The 23566-nt window shown below is 40.9% G+C and overlaps 1 protein-coding gene across 1 annotated transcript; it reads left to right on the top strand.

The window, feature by feature from the left end:
• Window positions 1-2323: 2323 nt before the first annotated feature.
• Window positions 2324-23389, top strand: DHX33 (DEAH-box helicase 33). The gene is made up of 12 exons (XM_007421572.4): window positions 2324-2591; window positions 5658-5818; window positions 7007-7234; window positions 7865-8035; window positions 9239-9424; window positions 10623-10734; window positions 12311-12470; window positions 13309-13397; window positions 15069-15196; window positions 18166-18369; window positions 20960-21046; window positions 22322-23389. Exons 1-12 carry the CDS (start codon window positions 2324-2326, stop codon window positions 22634-22636), a joined length of 2109 nt encoding a protein of 702 aa, XP_007421634.2. The 3' UTR covers window positions 22637-23389.
• Window positions 23390-23566: the final 177 nt, after the last annotated feature.

Genomic DNA, 23566 nt, shown 5'->3' with positions numbered 1-23566 from the left:
CTCTTGCTACTTCAAAAGGGAACATCAGAAACTAAGAGAAACATACTCAATTTCATATAATTCTCATGACATACTGCACTGGAAGAATGAAAGTTCTAAGTTATAATTTGCTCAAATTATCAGTTTTTATGAAAGACAAGTTCTCTTCTAGGCTAGTAAGTACTTTATTTGGCCTTTCATGTAGGAGAATTACCTTCCCAGTTTCACACTTAAAGAAAATCATTGCACAGTGGCCTTACCACCCCACAAAATAAAAAGTACCTGAAATCCCCTCAGATCATAAAATTTTGTGGGATTGTAGTATTCTTGTTCCCAAGGCCTTAGCTGTTTAAAAAAAATAATCAGAGTTCAGATGCAGTCTAGAAGTTTGAAGAGTGCTGTGTTACTAAACCTTGACATACATAAGGTAAAACAAATTCTGATGTATTACTTTGTGTATGGTATGTAAAAAACCTGGCTGATAAGCCACTTGGCTTACAGGCACTCTCTAACCGTTCTATATGCTGTACTAGTCTCTGATGAGCCACCAGCCCTCCTCATAGCTTAAGCCACACAATTGCTTGGATTATCCAGATAACTACATTGTGTTCACTAACACTTTTCCATTTCCAAACTTAAAGATGCTCATTTATCACACAGCACCAAACCAGCATACTATACTATACACTATACTATACGCTAACTTTTAAAAATTCAGAACAATAAAATTGGGCTGAATGTAAATTAAAACCACTTTCAAGAAGTGACACTGCGAACTACATTCTTCTCCCTGATGGACCTCCCTTAGCCTAGGGGTGCAAAAAGTGCGGATCAGCACAAATTGTCAGTAACTATTTTGTGGGTTACAAATAGGTGGGGTCAAATGTTTGGGCTTTTTTTTTTTGAATTTGTAATGGTCCAAGAGGATAAATGGATGCATTATACTTTAGATGACTCTTACCTTTTAGTGGATTTCTATAATGGAGATAAGCTATGAACAGATTTAAGGTTAGATAAGATTCATAGAGGACTCTGGTGTTGGGGTCAGTATGGCACTCCCTCTGAATGCTACGTACGGATCAGGAGAATGCTAAATACTTCAAACAGCTGAGAATCACAACAAATTAATACAACCTCCAGCAAGTTATTTCTCAAACTGTTACTCCCCCATATCTCTCAGAGTGGGTAAAACATTATCTTCCGTACAGTATTGTATTCTGCAAAGTAAAAGTCTAAACATTGCATGTACAAAAGGTGAACCCAGTTGTAGATTTCTAGATCACATATATCGATAAACTTTTCTTACTGCCAGTGGTTTAACAAATACCCTTTTATAAAAGAATTTGTACATGAATACTGTAGTGATTTTGAAAACAAGTTCCTGGGCTATATGCAAGTTCAGAGTATCTTGTTCTGCAGCCTTATTATATGTATGTTTTCTTGAACAACCTTTTGCAACTAGTTGAGATTCCAGTAGGGAAAATAGGTCTAGTAAGTCCGAAACGTGCCAGTTTCCATGTTATTTCTTTGTGAGGCATAAGAGTCAATTTCCTCTCCATAATACCATGTACTATGCCAGAAAGACAGCTTTGTGTTGAAGGTACAGTTAAAAATTCAGGATTGCTTGGCCGTGCAACTGAAACATAGTTTTGGTATCTCATTACAAAAGCAATTCAGTTAAGTGTTACTGTGATACTGACAAAATAGAAGTAAATACTGTTTAGGCGGCTAAAACTATGGCGAGGTTTTTTTTTTCTTGAATCCACAAAATATCTGGCAGCGACGAAAGAAAAACGAAAGGTACAACCCTACTCCTATGTCCACATAGTGCAAGTTACTTACATAGCAATTACACAGAATTGGATACCTTGTATTGCTGATTACATGCGAGCTACATGGTTTAAAAAGAATAAAAGCGTTACTGAAAAGAGAGCTAAGGCCCCGCCTCGTGGCAATTACTTCGAGGTTCCGGGAGATAAGATCAGAGCAGAAGGAAACAAGCAAAACACGAGGGCAGGAACCCCTTCCAACGTAGAATTTAACATCCCGTTTCGCAAAACCACTACTCTCACTATTCCGCCCGCGGCCGCCGTAACTTGTAGACCTGGAAGGCTCCGCCCCTTGGTGAGCGGTAGAGCGCATGCCTAGGTTGTAGGAAGCGAAAGAGACTACAATCTCCAAGAGCCTCCCACCATGTTAGTGAGCAGGCATTGTCAAGAGGCGGGCGTGAGGATCCTGGGAAATGTAGTCCGCATATTCTGAGGCGAACTCTGAGAGGCGGGGCCCGGCAAAGCATGTTACCTGACGGCGGCGAAGACGACGCTGCTACCACTGGGAGCCGAGGATGCCTCAGAGGAGCGGGGAACTGCCCCCGTTCAAGAAACCGAAGCTGGCGTCCACCACGCTACCTCTCGCCTCTGGGTCGCGCAGAGCGATGTTACTAACAACGCCGGGAGCGAAACGCCATCCTTCGTCCGCATCCGTCTCCTCGTCGTCCTCGTCCTCCTCCTCGTCCATAGGGATCGACAGCCAGCGCCGGAGCCTGCCAATTTTCCAAGCGCGGGGGACGCTGCTCGGGCAGCTCCGTACCTTAGACTGCGCGGTCCTGATCGGTGAGGGAATCGTGCCCTTCCCCCACCCTTTCTAAACAGCCTTGCTGTGGGAGGGGGAGGAGTCAGCCGAAGCCGTGCCCCTTTCCCATAGGGGAGGGGGGTTGAGCGGGAGTGCTCCTCCCTGTCAACTGCAGGAAAGGGGCGGGGCCTGGCGTAGGTTCGTTCCGCCGCCGCTGCGCTGAGGGCGGGGCTTTCCCACAGCCTCTCCTTCATGCCGTCAATTTCCTGCTCTGGGGAATTAATTTCCTTGAATGGAAGAAAGGCCGGACGTAAGAACGGTGCTTGTCTTCTCTTTACCCTCCGCCCCTGAATAGATGCAAGACTTCTTTTTTGCCATTGAAAGGCACCCGGGGGCCCTCCCTGTTTTTTGTAAGGAAGTTGGATACCTTTTGCAGCGCGACTTTTGCTAAGGGCCATCCTGTTACCCCCCCCTTTCCCTGCAGAAAAGGGGTGGAGCCTGTGAGCGCTTCTCTCAGTGCTGGAGGGGCAGAGTTTATGACCAGCGCTCAGTGTGCTTTATGCTGTGCCTTTCTCTGGATTCCCAACTAGGGTAGGAATCTTGGAGCTGTAGCCCAGTACATCTGCTGACATGTCTTTGGCAGAAGTTAGTGTGTGGTTTCCTAATACAGGCTTTGCTACTTTTCCTCAAAAAGATACATGGGGGTGCTGATGATAGCCCCTGTTTTTTTGGCAGGAAATGGCTGGATGAACCCTTTTCAATTATTCTCAAACATTTGAAATGCAAGCTGATAATGCCACAACAGTGTGTTAGTCTTTAGGGTTGGGAGGTGGGAAGACGGGACATTTTGTTTTCCTCATTTATTGAAGAGGTGTACTTCATTGCATTTTTACCCTGCCTTTCCTCCAAAATTGAGCAAATCGATGTGCCAGAGAGAGAAAAATGGTTTTATCTGAGAGAAAGTAACTGACCTGAGGTCACTCAGTGGTTTAGCATACATGTAGTACTGCCCTGAACTGAGGTTTGCAAACAATAATGTTTGGGTAGCTGAAAATAACTAACCTATGAATTACAGTATAACATTAAAACACAGTAGTCAAGTTCATGCAACATATTAGAAGAAGCTAAAATGGGGTTGGGTATCTTGGATGTAGTGTATTACAGGACTCCTACAATTGTCTTTTCTTAGCCATGATTAGGGATTAGCATGTTGTGGGAACTCAGCCAGTGGGGGGATTTACAAATCACCCTAAACCAAACACAGACAAACCAAATTGCTTTGCTTTCTATGGGAAGCAGTCCATATAGTTCATTAATCACTGCCCTTCCTTGATCAGTTTTTGAGCCACATAACCCTCTAAGAACTTAATGCTTTAACCAATCACTAACAGAATGATTCAGTTTATCACAACTGTTCTGATGAGAGAGTTTAATATTTCATTCATCTCTGTTAAAATGACAGAAATATATGGTATGATGAAAGATACTAGAATTGGAATCTGCAATTAGAACTATTATATATAACAGAACAATATTTTTTAGAAGGATAGTCACAAATTTAATGTATGTTGTATCTTAAAAATACTTGTGACCGATAATTAATTAATTGGCATGCATATTTTAGTGCCAAAGATAATGAATGGCTATGTTCTTTATAATTAATTGACAGTGCCAAGACATCCACATAGAACAGGAAGTTGCACCTAGTTCCTTTTTTGGTGCTGAAAGAACAGCTCCTTTCCATAAACTAAAACAGCTTGCTCCAATTTGGAACCTTCCTGATATATTGTACTACAGTTACTATAATTGTCAGTCAGAACTTTTTTTGTTAATGGTAGAAGGAAATGAGGGGAATAATAAGTTGTAGTAGTAGTATATTTTTATCGCATCTTTTTTATATATAACTCAATTGGCAAACATACCTAATACTGTATTGTTGAAGGCTTTCACGGCCGGCATACGATGGCTGGTGTGGGTCTTCCGGGCTGTGTGGCCGTGTTCTTGAAGTTCTGTTTCCTAACGTTTCGTCAGCACCTGTGGACAACACCAACAGCCACTATACCAGGCTATACCAGGAAGCCATTGAGATTCACAAACACCAGCACAGTTTCAATAAAAAAGAGGAGAGTCTAAAAATCAACAAAACCTGGCTACCAATCCTGAAAAATACAGCCTGCAAAAGGTCAACGAACTCAGCTCAACCACCAGGACATGTGAACAGTTCACACAATGAACTTGCTAATCACCCCCAGCAGCCCCTCATTAACAATTCAATAGAAGAAAAAAAACCCTGCCTAATCCCCAAGAAGATACACACAGATGCTGACACCAAAACAAGCAGCCACTCAGTAACCCAACCCCCCCCACACACCCCAATCCCCCCTTCCCCCCCCCCCGATCTCTATAAATACCCACAAAAGGGTCACATCACCCTGGGCACAGAGAGAACTGCTCCTGTCTGTGCTGCTGCACTCTGAAGATGCCGGTCACAGGTGCTGGCGAAACGTTAGGAAACAGAACTTCAAGAACACGACCACACAGCCCGGAAGACCCACACCAGCCATACCTAATACTCCCACCACCTATTTTCCCCACAACAACCCTGTGAGGTGGGTTAGACTGGAAGAGAGAGACTGGCCCAAAGTTACCCAGCCGACTTTCATACCTAAGAGAGGTGTAGAACTTAGTCTCCTGATTTCTAGCCCAGCACCTTCACTACTACGCCAAAGTGGCTCTCAGTGTTCTGATATGCTTGAAGAGCAGCAGGTAAAATAATTTTATTTTAAAGCTGCAGTTCCACAGTATTTGCTTAGAGGTAAGTTCTGGTGAACATGTTTACTAGTATCCACAACATGAGTATCCTCCAAATGGATGGACTTAAAAGCCAACAATTCCCTAGTGAAAATGACTATTGCTGAGAATTTTAACTGTATGGTGGTGCCCAGGTTGGAGAAAGCTGACTGAGACCACTGGTTTATTAAATGAATTCAGGAAACACCTCTGTTTTATTTTCTATTAGGATAAATAGTGGAGATACCCAATTGGGGAATGATCAGATATATTTAACATGTAAAAAAAATGACATTTGTTTGCTTAATAATTTGTAGGGGAAACAGGTTCTGGAAAGACAACTCAAATTCCACAGTATCTCTATGAGGGGGGAATTGGGCGCCAAGGAATAGTTGCTGTGACCCAGCCTCGCCGTGTGGCTGCTATATCCTTGGCTACCCGAGTCTCGGATGAGAAGAAAACTGAATTAGGAAAATTGGTATGTAGATTTTTTTTCTTTTTGGACCCCCCCTTCTCTGTTTCTATTGTTCTGACACCCTCTTCTCTCTCTCCCAAGCTGCAATCTTATTAGAACCTTGAACTGATGCTTTGCAGAGGGTTTGTGAAATAGACTGAAAGCTGCAAGTAGCCAACCCCTGGTTTAGCATGCCAACTATGGTCCATTTTAACTAACAGTAATTTTCCCAGACATAAAGGTTAAAACTAAGGTTTGTAAATCATAATAACAATGCAACCTAGGTGATATTAACTATAATTAGCATAAGCACAATTAGCATCAAAGTAATGGTGAAATGGGAGAGAAGTAGGAATTAGTTTCTTTATGGGAACTTGCTGCTCATCAAGAAGTAATGAAATGTTAAACATTCCACTCCCATTTTATTCATAAAATAGATGGAAAATATTTCAAAGAAATTAAATTTTGTGAAATAAACTCTTTGATTATCTCCATAAGCAAGGCTGGTTTGAAGAGGATTACATGAAATTTGCCCAAATATATGACAGCTTAAAAAATTATACATTCTGGGACCAGAGGTGGGGAGCAGGATATAGGAGTTCTGGTTGGGACCAGATATAAGAAGTTTTTATTTATAGATAGAACAAATACACACATGTGGGTAGATTGTCTTTCTGATCTTTTATCTAAGTTTATTTAATGAGATTTGAACCCAGCTCTTCCTGATTCATTCTTCATTCGAGTTTTTTGGTGGTAGGCTATCTCTTGTGTCACCCTTTTTCCTCCACTTTACATCTGTAATATATTGTAATGATACTTGGGAATGACCTTGGGAGACAGGAGGAAGAGCCGCAACCTAGACAGGGGTCTGATAAATGAAATCTGAGTCCAAAGGAGGGATGAGGGTGGAGAAAGTATCTCAGAAGGGACCCTCCCTAGTTTTTGAAAGAGTAAAAGTAAGGGAGGGGAGAGATACATTCAGACTTCCAAGATTCTGTTACTATAACATTACAATGAAGGTAGTGTTTGTACTCATGGTTGGTGCTTTTTGTCTGGACAACCTCAAAGGGCCAACATATATGCAGTTCTTAACTACCCCACTGTGCTTATTTAGTGGTGGTTTAAGAAAGTCTCTTGAGCAAAACTAAAGCTGGCTGTAACTGGTTGTCACATGGCTAACCTCTTCTTTATTCCAATGGCTTCTCTTCTTAGGTTGGCTACACAGTGCGCTTTGAAGATCTCACCTCTGATGAGACAAAAATCAAGTTCCTGACAGATGGAATGCTGCTTCGAGAAGCCATTGGGGACCCTCTTATGCATAAATACAGTGTGGTCATTTTGGATGAAGCACATGAGAGGACAATCCACACAGATGTGCTTTTTGGCGTGGTGAAAGCAGCCCAAAAGAAACGGAAGGAGCTTGGGAAATTACCCTTGAAAGTGAGTGCTGAACACAGAAGAGGAAAGATGAGGGGTAGCTAGGGCTAATAAGACTTGAAGCCTGGTTGGAGGCTGTTATAGGGCTTTTTTTTCCTGACTTAACAAAAATTACAAAGGCGTAAATCTTCTGGTTGGCTGCAGGGGAAAGTGAAAAGCAGTCCAAAACAGGAACTTGCATTTGTGGCAATACTGTTTAAACAAATATTCTGTTTATCAGATATTTTCAATGTCAGTTATAGTACAGTCAAGAAGGGCTGAATGTTACTCAGTACAACTTTTTAAAAAAGCCTTTGGCTTTGAATGAAAAAAATAAGATAGATGCTTGTAATATTTACTCATACTTCAGAAAAAAAGTAAAATGTAAGAAATCTGTTAGGCATTAATTGATCTCAATGAACTGACTGAAAATGCTGCCACTATTGAATTCCTGGATGCATCCCACCCCAATCCCATGTGAAAAATGAAGGCAAGCAAGGGGTACATGGAACCTGAGTTAAAAAGCCTTCATCGCTTATATGAATGAATAAAGTATTTACAGCTTACATTGTGCAGATGAAAATGCAAGCCTCCCTTACTGTAATCTCACTTCTAGTCAAGAGCAGTCCTTAGTTACAACCCAACATTTTACAGGTGATTGTCATGTCAGCTACTATGGATGTTGACTTGTTCTCCCAGTACTTCAATGGAGCACCAGTTCTCTACCTAGAAGGCAGGCAACACCCCATCCAGATTTTCTACACAAAGCAATCTCAGAGTGATTACCTCCAAGCAGCGCTAGTGACAGTTTTCCAGATCCATCAGGTACAACACTGGGTTCAATATGTTCATATCTCAATGGCTGGTTCTTTATTTATCTGCTATATTTTTATTCTGCTCTTCTTCCTATGGTCTCAGGATAGTGTATAAGTTTCTTTCTGCCTCTTTTCCTCCTCCCTTTGTTACCATCACAACAATCCTGTTTGGTAGATTAAGCTGGGGGAGATGGAGACTGGCCTAGCATCACCCAATAAGCTCTATGGCTTCATGGAAATTTGAAAGCAGATGTATGATACTGTAAACAAGTTGAACTGTAATTCCTGTCACATCTAAATAGGAGGCTAGGAATAATGGGAGTTGCAGTACAACATATCTAGAGACCACCAGTTGGGGAAGCCTGGTCTAACTACTACCTATAAATACATTAGGGCTTCCCTTGCTCATCAGCAACTAAGAATGTTGCTACTTTGTTATTTCCCCAAACCCAAAAGGTTTTAAGCATGAAAACTTTCAACTGATTTTTCCAAATATCAAGGTGACTTCAGTAAATCTTCCTTTGCCAGTCCCTTGAAGGAGCCCTTTAAAAAAATGCACCCATATGCATACAACAAACAATTTGTGAAGAAGTTCACAGCTTGTGTTTCCATACTGGCTGTGGAAAAGAAGGCTCTAATTCTCCTTTGTAAAACAAGTGTAGACTAGTAGTAAGTTGTGTTTATTTGCAAAAGTATAGAAGCCCAAAGCTTCTAAGGCACTTGAAACTAGTTATCTGGGTTTTTAAATCCAGGTTAATTGTAGCATGGAACAATAATTGCCCACATGCTTTTAAAAATAAGTGTAGTGTTTCTTATCTTAACAGAAAACAGAGAAAGCAGACCAGGTCCAAACTTTACTGGGTTGGGCATCCTGAATATTTGGAGCAGCTGTGATAAAGTCTCTGCTCCTTGTAGTAATTCATTTGGTTAGGGGAGACAACACTTAGAATACAGACTGTTTGCAACAGGACTATGATATGGTGAGGCAAACTCTGAAGTGTTTAGGCCTCAAGCTGCAAAGAGCTTTAAGTACCAGCACATCAAGCGATCTGGAGGGAGATGAGAAAAGTGAGGCTATTCCATAACTTCGGCTAAGCTGAAAAATCAGTTGCTTTTGGATCTTCTGTGCTTTTGAATCTAGAGTGTTCTGCCATTGAGCTAAGGGCCTCACCTGTAAGATTAATGTAAATGTCTCTGTGTTTTTTCTGTAAAGGAAGCACCTTATTCTCAGGACATCCTGGTGTTTCTGACAGGCCAGGAAGAGATTGAAGCAATGACCAAAACTTGTCGGGACATTGCCAAGCATCTTCCTGATGGCTGCCCTCAGATGGTGATCATGCCCCTTTATGCTTCTCTGCCTTACTCACAGCAACTCCGGGTCTTCCACGTTGCACCCAAGGTGAGAACCAGAACAATGCTGTGGGAATCACAGTGAAAATGTAAACTCTCCTTCAAGATAAGCTTGATTTCCAATCTCTTCATGGACAGTGCTGATCTTAAAAATAAATTCTGCTGAAGTGCTCATTTGAACTATTGGCATAGATAGCTCATAGATAGATAATGGATGCATAACTTTAGTCTTTATATGTCATGACAGGGGTGCATTCCAAAAAAACAAGCCAAAATAGCAACTACATTTTAATTTAATTTTGAATTAAGTTAAATTGTATCAAATTAAATATAATTGATATGCTTGGCTCCATTGAATGACAGCGCCTAGCTAACCTTGATTGATGCCAGAAAGTTAAACTGGGTCATCTCTAGTTAGTACTTGGATAAGAGACCACCAGAAAATCCAAGGGCTGTAGGTATATTTTGAGTTGAAAAATATAATTTGAAAAATATACCCCTAGAAGAAAACAGTGGCTTCCATATCTGTCCATTTAGTCAACGGGAGTCAAGCGTGACTCAGAAGACACTTGACTTAACATGTTTACTTCCCAAATATTTGACAATTTTTGCTGCATTAAAATTATAATTTAGTGGCAGTGGTTACTATATGTGTGGTTCTATATGTGTGGTCTTAAAGCCATACATTGTGCATGGCCCATTCTCCTCCTTTTTGGAGACCCTTCAAAACCATTCTGAAAAGGCCTACGACAGTAAAGTTCTTTCTAATTCAATTGTTCTTGATTCTATTTGTAATCTCCCCAATAAGCGAGTTCTTAAGAAGTAATATCAAATGATTTAAAGCATTAAAAACAGTAAAGCAAAGCAATGAAATATCTTAAGCAGCACAGAAAAGTATGAATGCCCTACTTAGAAATATTCTAACAAGAAAAATGTCCAGGCAAAGAGGATATCATGTCTTGACATCAGTAAAGAGACATGTCTGTGCCTCCCCATGGAAGGATTTCCACAAATGATGCTCATGGCTAAGGCTCTTTTTCTTGTAGCCACCCATGGGGTGGGGAGCAGGGGTATTGTATATTTGAGCCTCCACAACTGAAAAGGTCCTTTTGGAGTGCCTACAGCATTGCACCCAAAACAGGGAGACTTTCTGATTCTTCTCAATATTTGTTATCTACTTTTGCTTGTTTTGAATACTGAATGTTGTAGAAAAGCTAACAAATCCAGAAATGTTCTGTTTCTACCAGGGTTATCGCAAAGTGATTCTTTCCACCAACATTGCAGAGACCTCCATCACCATTGCAGGCATAAAATATGTTGTGGACACAGGGATGGTCAAAGCAAAGAAATATACACCTCGTATGTATATGTAGTAGTTGACCCTGCATAGAGATTACTGAGGGGGTGCGGCTTGGGTGGTGGTCCTGGGCACTGTTACAGACAATAGATGTGATACGGAGGGTTCTGCTGCTCAAGAGATTATCCTGCACATACAAGGATATGTTGAAGTCATGATTTACTATATATTAATTAGGAGGGGGAGGGAGAAGAGCTTTGGAAGATTGAAGCTCCCAAGCATCTTACATCAGCCTGGCCCAAGGCAGAACTTTTCAAAGGCTTTAAATGAGTAACTTCTCTCCACTCCCATTCTCTGCTCCAAAATGAAAATAATGAGGTGGAGTTTAGGAGTGCCAGCACCAACTGAAAGTCTTTTGAAAGCCAAAGATATGTGAAGCTATAAACAGTATCCAGCAAATCATATGAATATATATAGCCATTTAACTTTAAGTTGTGGGTCCAAAACCTCAGGTCTGAAGGCTGCTTGTGGCTCCCCATATTCTTGGGTCCCATACTCAGAGCCCACCAAAACTGTAATTTTTAAGGTGAGGGAAAATATAGGGAAGAAGCATATTAAACATAGTCAAATGTTTAATTTAAATCTAATTTATTTTTAATCCAGGCTCTACCCAGTTTTTTGTTTTTGTTTTAATTTTGGTTCCACTTCATTTTTGAATTATGGTCCTTGGCATAGGAAACAAAGGCAAGTGTGTCTCTCAATCCAGAAAAGTCAATATTAGTACATTCTAGGAGTATGTAGTTCAGAGAGAGTGTAAGTTTTCATGGTAAATGTCTTTGTAGGGCTGGAGAAGTCTGTGCTTGAAATCTTGGAAAGTTCTTGCCTGTCACTGTAGGCCAGTGTTTCTCAACCTTAGCCATTTTATGATGTGTGGATTTCAACTCCCAGAATTCCCCAGCCAGCATGAGAAACACTGCAGTAGACCATGAGTCAGCAACCTGTGGCATACCAGAAGTTGCCAAACTATAACTCCCATCACTCTTCACCATTAGCCAGATTGACTGGAGCCACTGTAAATTGCAATTCTAATTACTCTACACTTTTAACCTTTCGAAAAATGCTTAAGACCTGGCTTTTCCCCCGAGCACTGGCATAGGGTGAGACTGGCATGGGAGGAATGTGTTGTGGGCTGCATCAAGTTTAGCTGTGGTGCCAGGTCTTTCTCTTTTTTGTTTGTTTGTTTTGTTTTTACTCCTTTTGTTTTATTGTTTGTATATATTGTTCTTATCCTTGGGTTGTGAGCCACCTAGAGTTTGGTTTAAGATGGGTGGCCATATAAATGTTTAAAAAAAATAGTTCACCATCTGGACTGTTACAAGCAGCCTACCCCTGGCATAGACCATACTGAGCTGGACAAATCAATGTTTCTCAGGTTGACTTAGACCATCCTAGAGCCTTCCTGATGTTCATGACTGTTGACCATATTTACTGGGTCTTACAGGATTTGGGATGCAAAACACTTTAAGAGCATGAAGTTTCTTATTTTGGGTCTAGTTAGATCTGTGGAGTCATATCCAAATCCCCAACAGGCAATTTCATTTCAGAAAGAAAAAATTGAGTTCTTTCTGTTTTTCCTAGAAAGTGGCTTGGAGGTCCTGGCAGTGCAGCGGATCTCAAAGGCCCAGGCCTGGCAACGGGCTGGTCGAGCTGGGAGAGAGGATAGTGGATTTTGTTACCGCCTCTACACAGAAGATGAGTTTGAGAAGTTTGATAAAATGACAGTACCAGAAATCCAAAGGTGAAGTCTCAGTTTCTTGCGAGAAAGGCTCATTGCAGGCTTCCAGAATGGCAGCCCTTCATAGGCATTGTATCAATACATAGAGATGGGCAGTGGATAATGAGACAAGTTGGGTTTCTTGACCAGAATGAAGCTTCAAAAAATTTGTCCTTACCTTTGATGCTATTTGTTATTCAGCTTTCCTCTGCTGCTTGAAGAACTCAAAAGTGCTGGTTTTAAACTTTGTACCTCTGCATGACTCAGAACCTAAGCATCCTAGGAGACCACTTAATCCCATGTGAACTTGTCTAAATACAAACAATTTCACCCCAATCCTCTGTGTCTTCTCAGACATGAAATACTAGATTCTGATTTTGAGCTATACAGGTAGTCCCTGGGTTAAGAACGCCCGGTTTATGGATGACCCATAGTTAAGAAGAGAGCCTATTGTAGCAAAATTCAAGTTAAATGCACAATGGTTCAAGTTAATTACACAATACTACTTATACAGTATTATAAATAATACTTTCCGGCTTACATACAAATTTGACTTAAGGACAGACTTTGGGAACAGAACTTGTTCTTAAACTGGGGACTACCTGTATCCTCTATAAAGAGATGAGGAAGTAGAAGATAAACCATAATGCATCCTTTCTCACCCAGGAGAGCCCTCCAGATCTCAACTCCCAGAATTCTCAAAAACAACCATTCTGGCTAAGAAATTCTGGGCATTGAAAGCCACACATCTGGTGCAACAGTCATTATTGCTAGCTACAGTACATGAATTATTTCTCTGTTGGTATATTGTGTCTCACCTTGATTTTGTAGAATTATAAAAAACCTTTCTTTGTTTCTGCAGGTGTAACTTGGCCAGTGTGGTGCTCCATCTGCTGGCTCTGAGAATCCCAAATGTCCTTACCTTTGACTTTGTGTCGAAGCCATCTCCAGGTAAGTAAGCCTCAGCTGTGTTACAACTGGATAAAGGCTTTCATTGCTGTTAGAAATTGGGGCCAAAATAATAGATGTTGGCTGTGGACTAAAGCATGGAACCCTTATAACTATTATTCCTATATTAAGTGCTATAAACTTAAGTGTCTGAAAAAGCAGAGTGTATCTTTTGAAAACCCTTTCAAACAATCACAAACGTACCCAGATGAAGGAGCAGTTAATGCATATACAGTATTTTGTAAATTTTAAGCATCCCTACTTCTTGAGTGAAAACAGGAGACTCTTACATCATTCAGAGAAACTATGGAAACTGCCTATACCAAGTTAACCTATTCGTCCGTTTAGCCCAGAGTGACTTATAGAAGCCTTTTAGGATCTCAGGATTATGATTTTTCATCCTTTTGGACTCTCCTTCTCCTTTTTAGTAATGTTTTTAATTAAGGTTTTATGTATTTATATATTGTATGTTTTTAATGTTTGTTGTGAATCGCCCAGAGTTCCCCCATTGGGGGGAGATGGGTGGTTGAAAAATTTAATAAATAAATAAATAAAATAAATTTTTCATATCCATAGATTCCTTTAAGTTAAGGATGGGCAGCCTTTGGGGCTGGAATCTTTCTTTAAGTTAAATATGGCCAACCTATGGGGGTGGGATCTTTACATTTTGAGGTAAGGATAGAAATGAGTGAGATAATGGTCCTAGGTAGATGAGGCCATATGCTCCTGGAAAGAACTTAAGTCCTTCTCTCTCTCTTTTTGTAGGAGTAATTTGGGGGGGGGGGCAGGGATTGAGGAGAATTTTTTATTGGGGAGGGGGATTTTGTTTTCAACTCTGCTAAGACCACTTTAGAGTTTATAGTGCTGTTTTAGTGTGTTTCCTTTCTCATTGGAATGGGAAACTGTTTTGCTACTCTTTAGCAATCATGGTTGCAGGGGCCTCCACCGTCTGCAAAACAGGGTTCAGGAGCAGCATACAGCAAAAGGAGGCCAGGTCCCCCCCCGCCCATTTTGAATTGGAGATACTGGGGATTAAATGAAAGCCTTTGGATGAGATGGATTTCATTTCTCCAGATCCATGGGTGTCCACAATGGGAGGAAGAGGAATTAGTGATGTCACATGCATCATGACATTATTGTGTGACTGACAAATTACATAATTTGTGCAATGACGTCATGACTTGTGACATCATGGTGGCTTCTACTGCACTCCTGTCTCCAGATCCCCAGCACATCTGCAAGCTACCAGGTTATTCATTTAATTACTGCATTTATATCCCACCTTTCCAGTAAGATGTTCAAGATGACATACATGAGGTTGCCCCTCATTTTATCCTCACAATAAACCTTGAGAGAGGTTAGGTAGAGAAAGAGTGATTGGCCCAGACGATACTCAGTGACGTTTCTGGTTGAGTGGAAACTTGAACCTGAGTCTCAGCAGTCTCAATCCAACACTTTTTCACCACACCAACTTTCAGGTTAAAGGAGCGTTGCAGAAGGGCCACAAGGCGCAGTAGATAAAGCCCATGGTTTTGCTGTATGAAGTAGAGCCCAAGAAGCCTGGTGATCATTTACACAGTTGTTGACAATATCTCAGTTCTTGCTGGGACTCTGGAGGTTTGTTGCCTTGGAAAAGGTCGGTCACGTGAGTTTCATCCTTGTTTGCCTTGACAGAGGCGCTTCAGGCCGCCATAGAGCAGCTGGCTCTCCTGGGTGCAGTGGAAAAGAAAGAAGACCAGCTGATCCTCACCCCATTGGGAAAAAAGATGGCTGCATTTCCTCTCGAGCCCAAATTCTCCAAAGTAACATATTAACTTTTGTTTCTGTTTCCCTGAAAAAATGCATTAGCCTCTTTTTTTAGTTTTATTCCTCTGGGTTTGAGTTTCTTGAGAACATGACATGTTTCTATAGATTGTCTCTCTTACTGCATTCTGTAACATGGGGGGGAAATGGTTTTTGAGTTCATCCATCAAGCTCCTACAATGAACAGATCTGTTTACTGCAATGAGAACAAATTGCAATTCCTTTCTTCCCCACCTTTTGATCCAGAAGAATCTTCAAGGCAGCTAAGGTAGAATAATAAAATACAGTTACTTTAAGGACACATAGCTTTGTGGGAGCATCCCTTCCCCCACGATTCCCCCCAACTTCAGTTGCCAACATCCTCCCCAGTGACCATGCTAGCTAGTTGAGGCTGCTAGGAATTGTAGATCAGCAACGTCTGGAGCATCCCAGATTTGACCAGCTCTGGTTAGCAGGAAAAAGGAGAGCCACAGAAAGCTGTTTTATCTCCCCATCAGATACTTGATTCATGCAGCCTACAGCTGTCTCTTCTGCTCTGTCTAGTAATGGCTTTTCAGAGCCCTTATGCAGCCTGACACTAGAGGTACAGAAGATTGATTTGGGTCATTCTTTGCATAAAGCATGTGCTTTATCTGATGCATATCTCTCTTCCTGATAATTATTGACTGTATTCACACAATGCACTTAATCTGGTTACTGAATAAACCCATTTTTTAGGATTGTGCATTCCACTGAGCCATAAACTAATCAAGTAGTCTGAATTTATACGACACTTCTAGTTATAAATAAACCTAATCAATTATAATCTAAATAGTATGTGGTACAAATTTATCTACTCAGTCTTTACCTGACTTGGTTAAATATGTTGTATAAACACAGCCATTTGTTCTTTCTTTTTCCCTGTGACAGGCAGAAGTTCTTTGTGTGCTTTATTTCTCTTCCCTTATGGAACTTTGTGATAGAAAAGTTTTTTTCTGAGGTCAGATAATGGGCTTAGGTGGCACATCCCGGAATTACCAAAATTTGGTATATACTAATTCTATGGAAGTCATCGTAAAATGCACAACACACAAAATGCATAAGAACCCAGCTGAATTCACACACAGCTCTTTTCCTTTTCAGTATGTGTCGTTTGGGTAAATTTCTGAATGGGCTGAGCCACTGAGATGTGCGATTCTTTTGGACATGCCAGTTAAAAGGGCTGGGCCTATCTTTCCATTCTTGCCCATTTCATGCTCATCTAAAATTGTAGCTATCCTTTTCTTCTTCTGAAACTGAATAGGAAGTATGTTGTTCTGCCAGTGCAAGAACAGTGCTATGTAGAAAGGAAGAGGAGAAAGACAGGAAGATAATTCTCCCCTAATAATATAATAAATTGGAAGGAGACAAGTTAAACTAGTTATAGGATTCCTATGGGAATGTCCTTGAATAGAATCCAGCAGAGGAACCGACAGACTTTCTCTCATTTCCAGATTTATGCACCAAACCAAAGCATAAACTTCAGTCAAGTATTTTGGAGGGAGGCTAAGTTATGGGTCATCTCCCTGTAACCCTCCCCTCCTCCCCTTCAACAGAGAGAAGAATTCACAAAACACTGGATGTTTTTTCAGCCTTGCTGATCCTTATTTTTGTATATGCTTTTGGCCTTTAATTCAGTGGATGTTCTCTTGAAGTAATTAAAAACCAGCATGATGTAGTAGTTATAGTATAGTATTAGCATTAGAGGCTTAAATCCATAATCAGCTCTGAAGTTTCTATGTGTCCTTTAGTGAAGGGCCACATTTCAACTTAATCTTCCTCACCAGTGTGATGAGGATAAAATGTGGGGCACCATGACTGTCACATTGAACTGCAGAATAAAATGTAGTGAATTAATAGACAAGTCTTGAAGTGGAAGGAAAAACAAGCAGTGTCCGCAATAGAGTGCTACAAATTGGAAAGTTGGGTGCCATTTCATTCCATTTTCCTCTTGTTTTCACTTTTATCATTCAACTGACACTTGGCACCATTCACCAAGTGGGGCTTTGGTTAGTTGATTTTGGTTTAGCATGATGGCTGAACCCAGCAGTTTTGATGTATAAACCATGCTTTATGGCTTACCATGTGTTGCGATCCTATCCCATAGTGGTTGATTCAATAAATTATGGTTTAGTGTGATGCAATAATAAATTTAAATAATATAGTAAATTTAAATAATAATACTGAATTCACCCAGACTCAGTATTCTGTGTTTGCTAAGCATACTGTATCTTCATTGAGCTACTTATGTGTCCAAGAAGAGGATTGATTCCTTAGATTTTTAAAATGTTATAAAGTGTTTTTGAACATTGCTTTTGATGCAGTGCACATTGAGGTATCTGTCATACCCTTTGGTCTTTCAGTTTTTGAACCATGAGGATGTGGACAAGACACTTGTAGCTGTCCAGCCTAAGTGTTCTCTAGATCCCTGCCCAATTTGGTTTATTCAAGTAGCCAAATGTCTGGGTGGGCTTAGGAAGTAATAAAGCATTTTTCATGATGGAGTGATGCCTTCAGCCTTCAGGAAATTAGCAGACTGCCTGCCCCTAAAGAAGCCCTCCCTGGACTTTACCACAGCCAGCAGCTTTTGATACCATTAACCACTATATTCTCCATAGAATTGTTCTGGACCACTTTTGTGAATTGGGAGTAGAGGATACTTAAAGTACTTCCATCTCTACTTGTAAGGATAGTCTCAGAGAATAGTGTTGGGTAACTGTGCCTCTTGCACCCTGTTTTGCACTCAGGGAAATGTTTATATATTTAGTTATGCAATTTGTATAACCGCCCATCTCACATATGGGCAGCTCACAGCAATTAAAAGCAACAGCAAAACGTTACATGGACTCAATAGGTGGGAGTACCTAGCTGAGCTTCATAGCTCAAAAACTGAGCAGGGCAATGCCTTTTGGCTAAGATCAAGTGTAGTGTTTGTGTTTGTCTTTGGCAGACGATCCTAATGTCTCCCAAGTTCCATTGTACGGAGGAGATCCTGACCATTGTCTCGCTGCTCTCTGTGGACAGTGTCCTCTACAATCCTCCTTCCCGTCGGGATGAAGTCCAGGCCATCCGAAAGAAATTCATCTCCAGTGAAGGGGATCACATCACTTTGCTCAACATCTACCGGGCCTTCAAAAACATCAGTGGCAATCGGGTAAGACTTGAAATGCTTCTGTCTGGCAAGTGCTAGATTGTATTTTTTAAAGAGATTCCCCTCTTGTTGTTAGGGTGATGGGTGTGCACCAGTTGGCGTGCCTTTTTCAGTGGTGGCCCCCACTCTTTGGAATACTCTCTCCCCACCATGGTGCAGATGGCCCCAACCCTGCTTGCATGATTTGAGCATGCTTTCAGCCATTCATTGTTTCTTTCTGTCTCGTGATGTGTTATTTTATTTATTGGGGTTTTATATTTTATATTTTATTCTATCATTACCCACCCAGCATCTGTCAGGACTGGAGGAAGATATAAATAGTGGAAGTAAAGAAATAAAGCCATATCCTTAGCAGGTCCACTGTGCAGTGTTTTCTCACCTTATAACCAAAAGCTGATGTCCAAGATGTTGTGTGTGTGTGTGCGTCTATCTCTGTCTCTGTCTCTATCCAAAAGAGTACAAGCCATATGTCCAAAGCTGCAGAAATTCAAAGAGCCATCAGTGGGGATGTGAAGAACTCAGCTACCACAGTGAGCATACTCAGTGGCCACAGGGTTAGAGTGGGAAAACATGAAAAGTCAATTGGGAGAATAGAACAGAAGCATGGATTCTGCCTGCATCATTTGATTATAGTTTTCACTCAATGATGCCTAATTCTTTTCCATTGTGGAGTCCTTGGGGTTCTCTGAGCTTGGTTCTTTTCTTCCAAATGTTTCATTACCCAGATAGGTAACATCTTCAGTGCTGGAATGGGATGGGGTTTGCTCTCTGTTTATATACTGTGGCATGCCCTGCCAGTGTTGGTGGGGGGGTGGGTTTTGTTTTGTTCCTCTGGTGGTTCCTTGATTGGGGTATTGCTCACTGCTTGCTTGTGTGCCTGGTGGTAATCTCTGCTTATCTGGGTGATGATTGCTGGTGAGGTGATCTTCTGGTCTTTTGTCTCTTTTGAATAGTGTGTAGATGCTGTTTATCTCTGTGTGTCTGTTGATTGCTGCCTTGTCTGAATACCAAGCTTCCAAGAATTCCCTTGCATTTTTGGATTTAGCCTGATATAAAATGCTGACAGTTTCCCAGTTAAAACTATGGTTAAGTCTGTCCATACTGTCAGAGTCTGCACACTCATTTCCCAAATTCAGTAAATCCTCTGGACTCTAATTAGTTCCATTAAAGATTTCTTTATTGAGAGAAATGTACAGCATCTATAGATTGTTGAGTCTAAGCATTTCTAAGCAAAAGCCTTCCTTTTAGCCCCTTTTTCCTCCCCCTTCTACTTTCTTTTCCCGCTTGAAATTCCTCACCCTTTCTTCTGGTCTCACGGTCTTGCTTGACCTTGTTGGTGCCTCTGCAAAGATAAGGGTAGCACCTGGCTTGGCAGCTTCCTCCCCCTTCTCTCCTAACTTTGATGGCAGGAACAAGCAAGCGGGCCTCCAATTAACAATTATAACATTTAACCCTGTCAACTATGCATCACTAGTCTACATTTAATTAAGCTTTAATTTCTAGCTTGCACAGATCCTGACACATATGTTGTGAGATTAAGGAGTTTTCATCATGTCTTCTGACTGCTAGTTGGTGTTCATGGATGCACTCTGCCAGCCTTCTGCCTGTCTGTTTGTTACAGTCCTTACACTGTATGTTGTAGATGACTCCTGTTTTTTCTTCTTGTGCTACTGAGTTTTTTGGTTTACTTAAGATGTTTTGGAGGGCTTTAGTTGGTTTATGTGCTACAGAGATGCCATGCGGTTTCTGAGACGTTTCTGAAGTATGGCAGTGTGATCCTTTTCATAGCTTGTGTTGGTTGTGTTGTAGTAGGTTGAGTGGTCAGGCACTTTTTGATAAAGTTGCGTGGATATCCATTTTGTTGGAAGATGTTGTATAGGTGGTCTGTTTCCTTTTTCTGCTGTTCTGGGTTGCTGCAATGTGTTTGTACTCACTTGAATAATGTTCTTACACAACTCCTCTTGTGGGAGGTTGGGTTGTTACTTTGGTAATGGAGTACTTGATTGGTGTGGGTTGTCTTCCAATAAACTTGCATTTCTAATTTACTATTGTTTCCTCTGCTGATGAGGATATCTTTTCTATTGCTTACAGCATCTGTGCACTTTATTTTGTAAATAGTATTATGCAAATGAGAGTTTTGAAAATGGGATCAGAGTCATTAATCTGACATTGTGGAGGGGAGATAGTGACAAGCACTCAGAGACTTGACTCCACACTGAAATTGAAGGCAAGATTCCCAGGCTATAAATTGTACACTTGTCCACTGGTCTTATACCAATGGTATATGTAATATTTGGTAATGTAATATTCCAGTTGTACTGATAGGGGGAAGAATTATTAGGCCAGAGGTGTCTTATGTAATGACTGGACATTGTAGATCTGAATCAGGGAACCCTGTACAGGGAATAAATAGACTCTGACTCTCAGTGCCTCGTTTGTAAAGGATTGAGATTTGAGGATCTCCTAAAGAGACCCGTCTGTCCAATGCACAGGCAAGAACCTTCTCTTGGTTCATTCCCAGGCAGTTGTTACTTGATTCCTGGCATTCCTGGTAACCTCTCTTTTGTCCTCCTTTCTTTTCTGCTCGTTTTAGGAATGGTGCAAAGAAAATTTTGTGAACAGTCGAAACATGATGCTGGTCTCAGATGTCAGAGCTCAGCTGAGGGATATTTGCATAAAGGTAATTGTTGGAGGGTTTCAAAGCAGTTCACACTGAATCAGATGTCTGTTTTTAACTGAATCAAGTTCTTGTTACTGCTGCAGCATTTAACTGCTTAGGGTAGGTGAAAGGTGCACAGACTTCAGGCTTGAAGGATCTATTTCCTTGTTGTTTTTAATTATGAGGAAATGATATTACATGCTTAACTCAAGAATCTGTGATTAGTTTTGGATTTTAAAAAATTGAAATTTGAGTTTATAGTCTTTTTGTACAAAAAATTACTTATGGTTCCCTTTCCCCCAACTTCCTTCATTTTTGCTGCCTAACTCTGGGATGAGGAAAAAAAAGTTGCACTTGTCAATGATGACAGATCTCAAAGGGCTACACAGGAACAGCCCTAGTTAATACTTGGCTGGAAATTGCAAGGTTGTAGGCTAGATTGGGAAGTTGAAAAAAAAATCATTGCCAAAGAAGGCAAAAGCAAAGTACTGTATTTTTGCCAAAATAACTTCATAGATGTGTCCATGAAGTCACCAGGAATTGAACTTGATTCAAAAGAAACCTTTTATTTTATTAAACCGTTGGGAAACTCTCACCCTTGTAATACAAATCACCCTGATATTGCAATTGCAAGATGTGCAGCTATATAAACTGATATAATAAATTTAAAAAATATATCTCCTGAGCCTGAATCTACTTTCTGACCATCCCTAAACTGGATTAATCTGTCTTAACAAAAGTACTAGTTTGTTAAAAGTGCCCTTTGCTATAATCTCTCCCTATCTGGCTCAACAAAGTCCAGAACACATTCCCTCCAGGTTAACCAGACCCCTCTCCCATTCCCAAATACACCTTGATTCTAGGTGGAGGTATGATTTTAATGCTAAAGAATGGTGTAACTCAGATGTAAGCAGTGTGGTATCTGACAAACTCTTGGCCTCACTTTTTGGGGGGGGAGGGCAGGGTTGGAAAACATCAGCTTGTAGCATCCATAGACCCCGCAGACAGTCTTGAAAATAATGGGAATGAGTGACCTTGTTTAGAAGTATGTCTAATTGCCCAGAAACAAACCAAGGTAAGTCTGATGAGTAGGTTTCCTGGAGAACTTTGGTCAGTTTGTCCATTTTTGGTGACTGCCACTTCCACTAAGGTAGACATTTGCGAGAAATTATCTTAGTGGGCCCTGAAAATTCCTAATGTATCCACTAAGCCAGAAAGTTAGCCTGCCTCTGGTGTATCCCAAAGCTTCAGCTTTGATTTTGTTTTTATTCCTGTGTTTTTGTTCTTGAAATCCAGCTTTCAATACCTCTGGAGTCTTCCCGCTCTGATACTGGGACTATCCGCCGCTGCCTGGCCTATAGCCTCTTCATGAATACGGCAGAGCTGCAGCCAGATGGCACCTATGCCACGACTGATACACACCAGCCAGTGGCCATTCACCCGTCCTCAGTCCTTTTCCATTGCAAGCCAGCCTGCGTTACGTACAATGAACTGCTGCACACCAGCAAATGCTACATGAGGGATCTCTGTGTGGTGGATGCTGACTGGCTGTACGACGCTGCCCCTGAATACTTCCGCCGGAAGCTTAGAGCGGCCAAGAATGGACCTTAAGACTGGGGATAAGAAAAAAATTAGTTGCTTACAGGACCTGAGATCAGGGTTTTGGTAACCTAATATACAGGAACGCTGCTATACCAACTGACTTCCCACTGGTAGAAGTGAGCTGGACCTCATACATTTCTTTCACAGTCTCTTCTGGAATAGGACCTTATGTAGGAGTGTTCCACAGGCTGTATTCATATCTACCTAGAAGTGATAATACAGGCCATGGGCAGATTTTGCCTCTCTAAAATTGCTTTATGTCCGTTCCAAATGTATGTATGAAATTTCCGTTGTAAATAAAGCTTTAGTCCTTTAGAAAGCATGCTATATAAAGAAAAGAGAACCCAACATGTTTTTAGAACAAACCTGGTAGATCAATATGTCTGAAAACTGCCTTATCACAGACTTTGTCAACGCTACATCTTATCATTACTATGTAACATGAGAAAAATTAATTTTGAATAATATTTATTTTTAGGATGGAAATGTTTTTTTTTTCTCTTTTATCATTCAATTAATGCTCAAACACTTGCTGAATTGATATCAATCTGTGTCTAACTTTTTAAAAAGAGGAAATAAGACTGAAGCCTTTGAGGTAGTGAGATCAAGAGATAATTTGTCATTTCTCTGTGGTCAAAGAAAACACAATCTGTGGTTACTCAGGAGTGTAGTTTCACCAGATGTTTTCACTATATAGATTCGTTAGTGCTAAAAATTATGCTGGATTTGGTCCTCCCCAAAATAAAAACTCTGTGCTTCCTACAGCAAGGGTGGCATAACTCTGTACTAGAACAGCAAATTTGCATGCTGCAGGTCCTAGATCAAACACCCGGACATCTCTGGTAAAAGGACCAGAGTAAGTCTTTGAAGGTTAGTTCAGTCAGGGAGGACAAAGTGCTAGCACAGCCTAAGCCATAATGGAGTTGTCAGATTTGGAAT

Source organism: Python bivittatus, unplaced genomic scaffold, assembly GCF_059951505.1.
Source record: "Python bivittatus isolate LINGU-HERP-01145 unplaced genomic scaffold, Pbiv_v1 ctg000690_np1212, whole genome shotgun sequence".
Lineage (NCBI taxonomy): Eukaryota > Metazoa > Chordata > Lepidosauria > Squamata > Pythonidae > Python > Python bivittatus.
This window is presented reverse-complemented; position numbering and strand designations above follow the sequence as displayed.

Coding starts and splice junctions, on each gene's coding strand:
- DHX33 (XM_007421572.4), top strand. CDS start 2,324: ATGCCTCAGAGGAGCGGGGAACTGCCCCCGTTCAAGAAACCGAAGCTG. Junction 10,735..12,310: donor AGCAAAGAAATATACACCTC/GTATGTATATGT, acceptor TGTTTTTCCTAG/AAAGTGGCTTGGAGGTCCTG. Junction 18,370..20,959: donor AAAACATCAGTGGCAATCGG/GTAAGACTTGAA, acceptor TGCTCGTTTTAG/GAATGGTGCAAAGAAAATTT.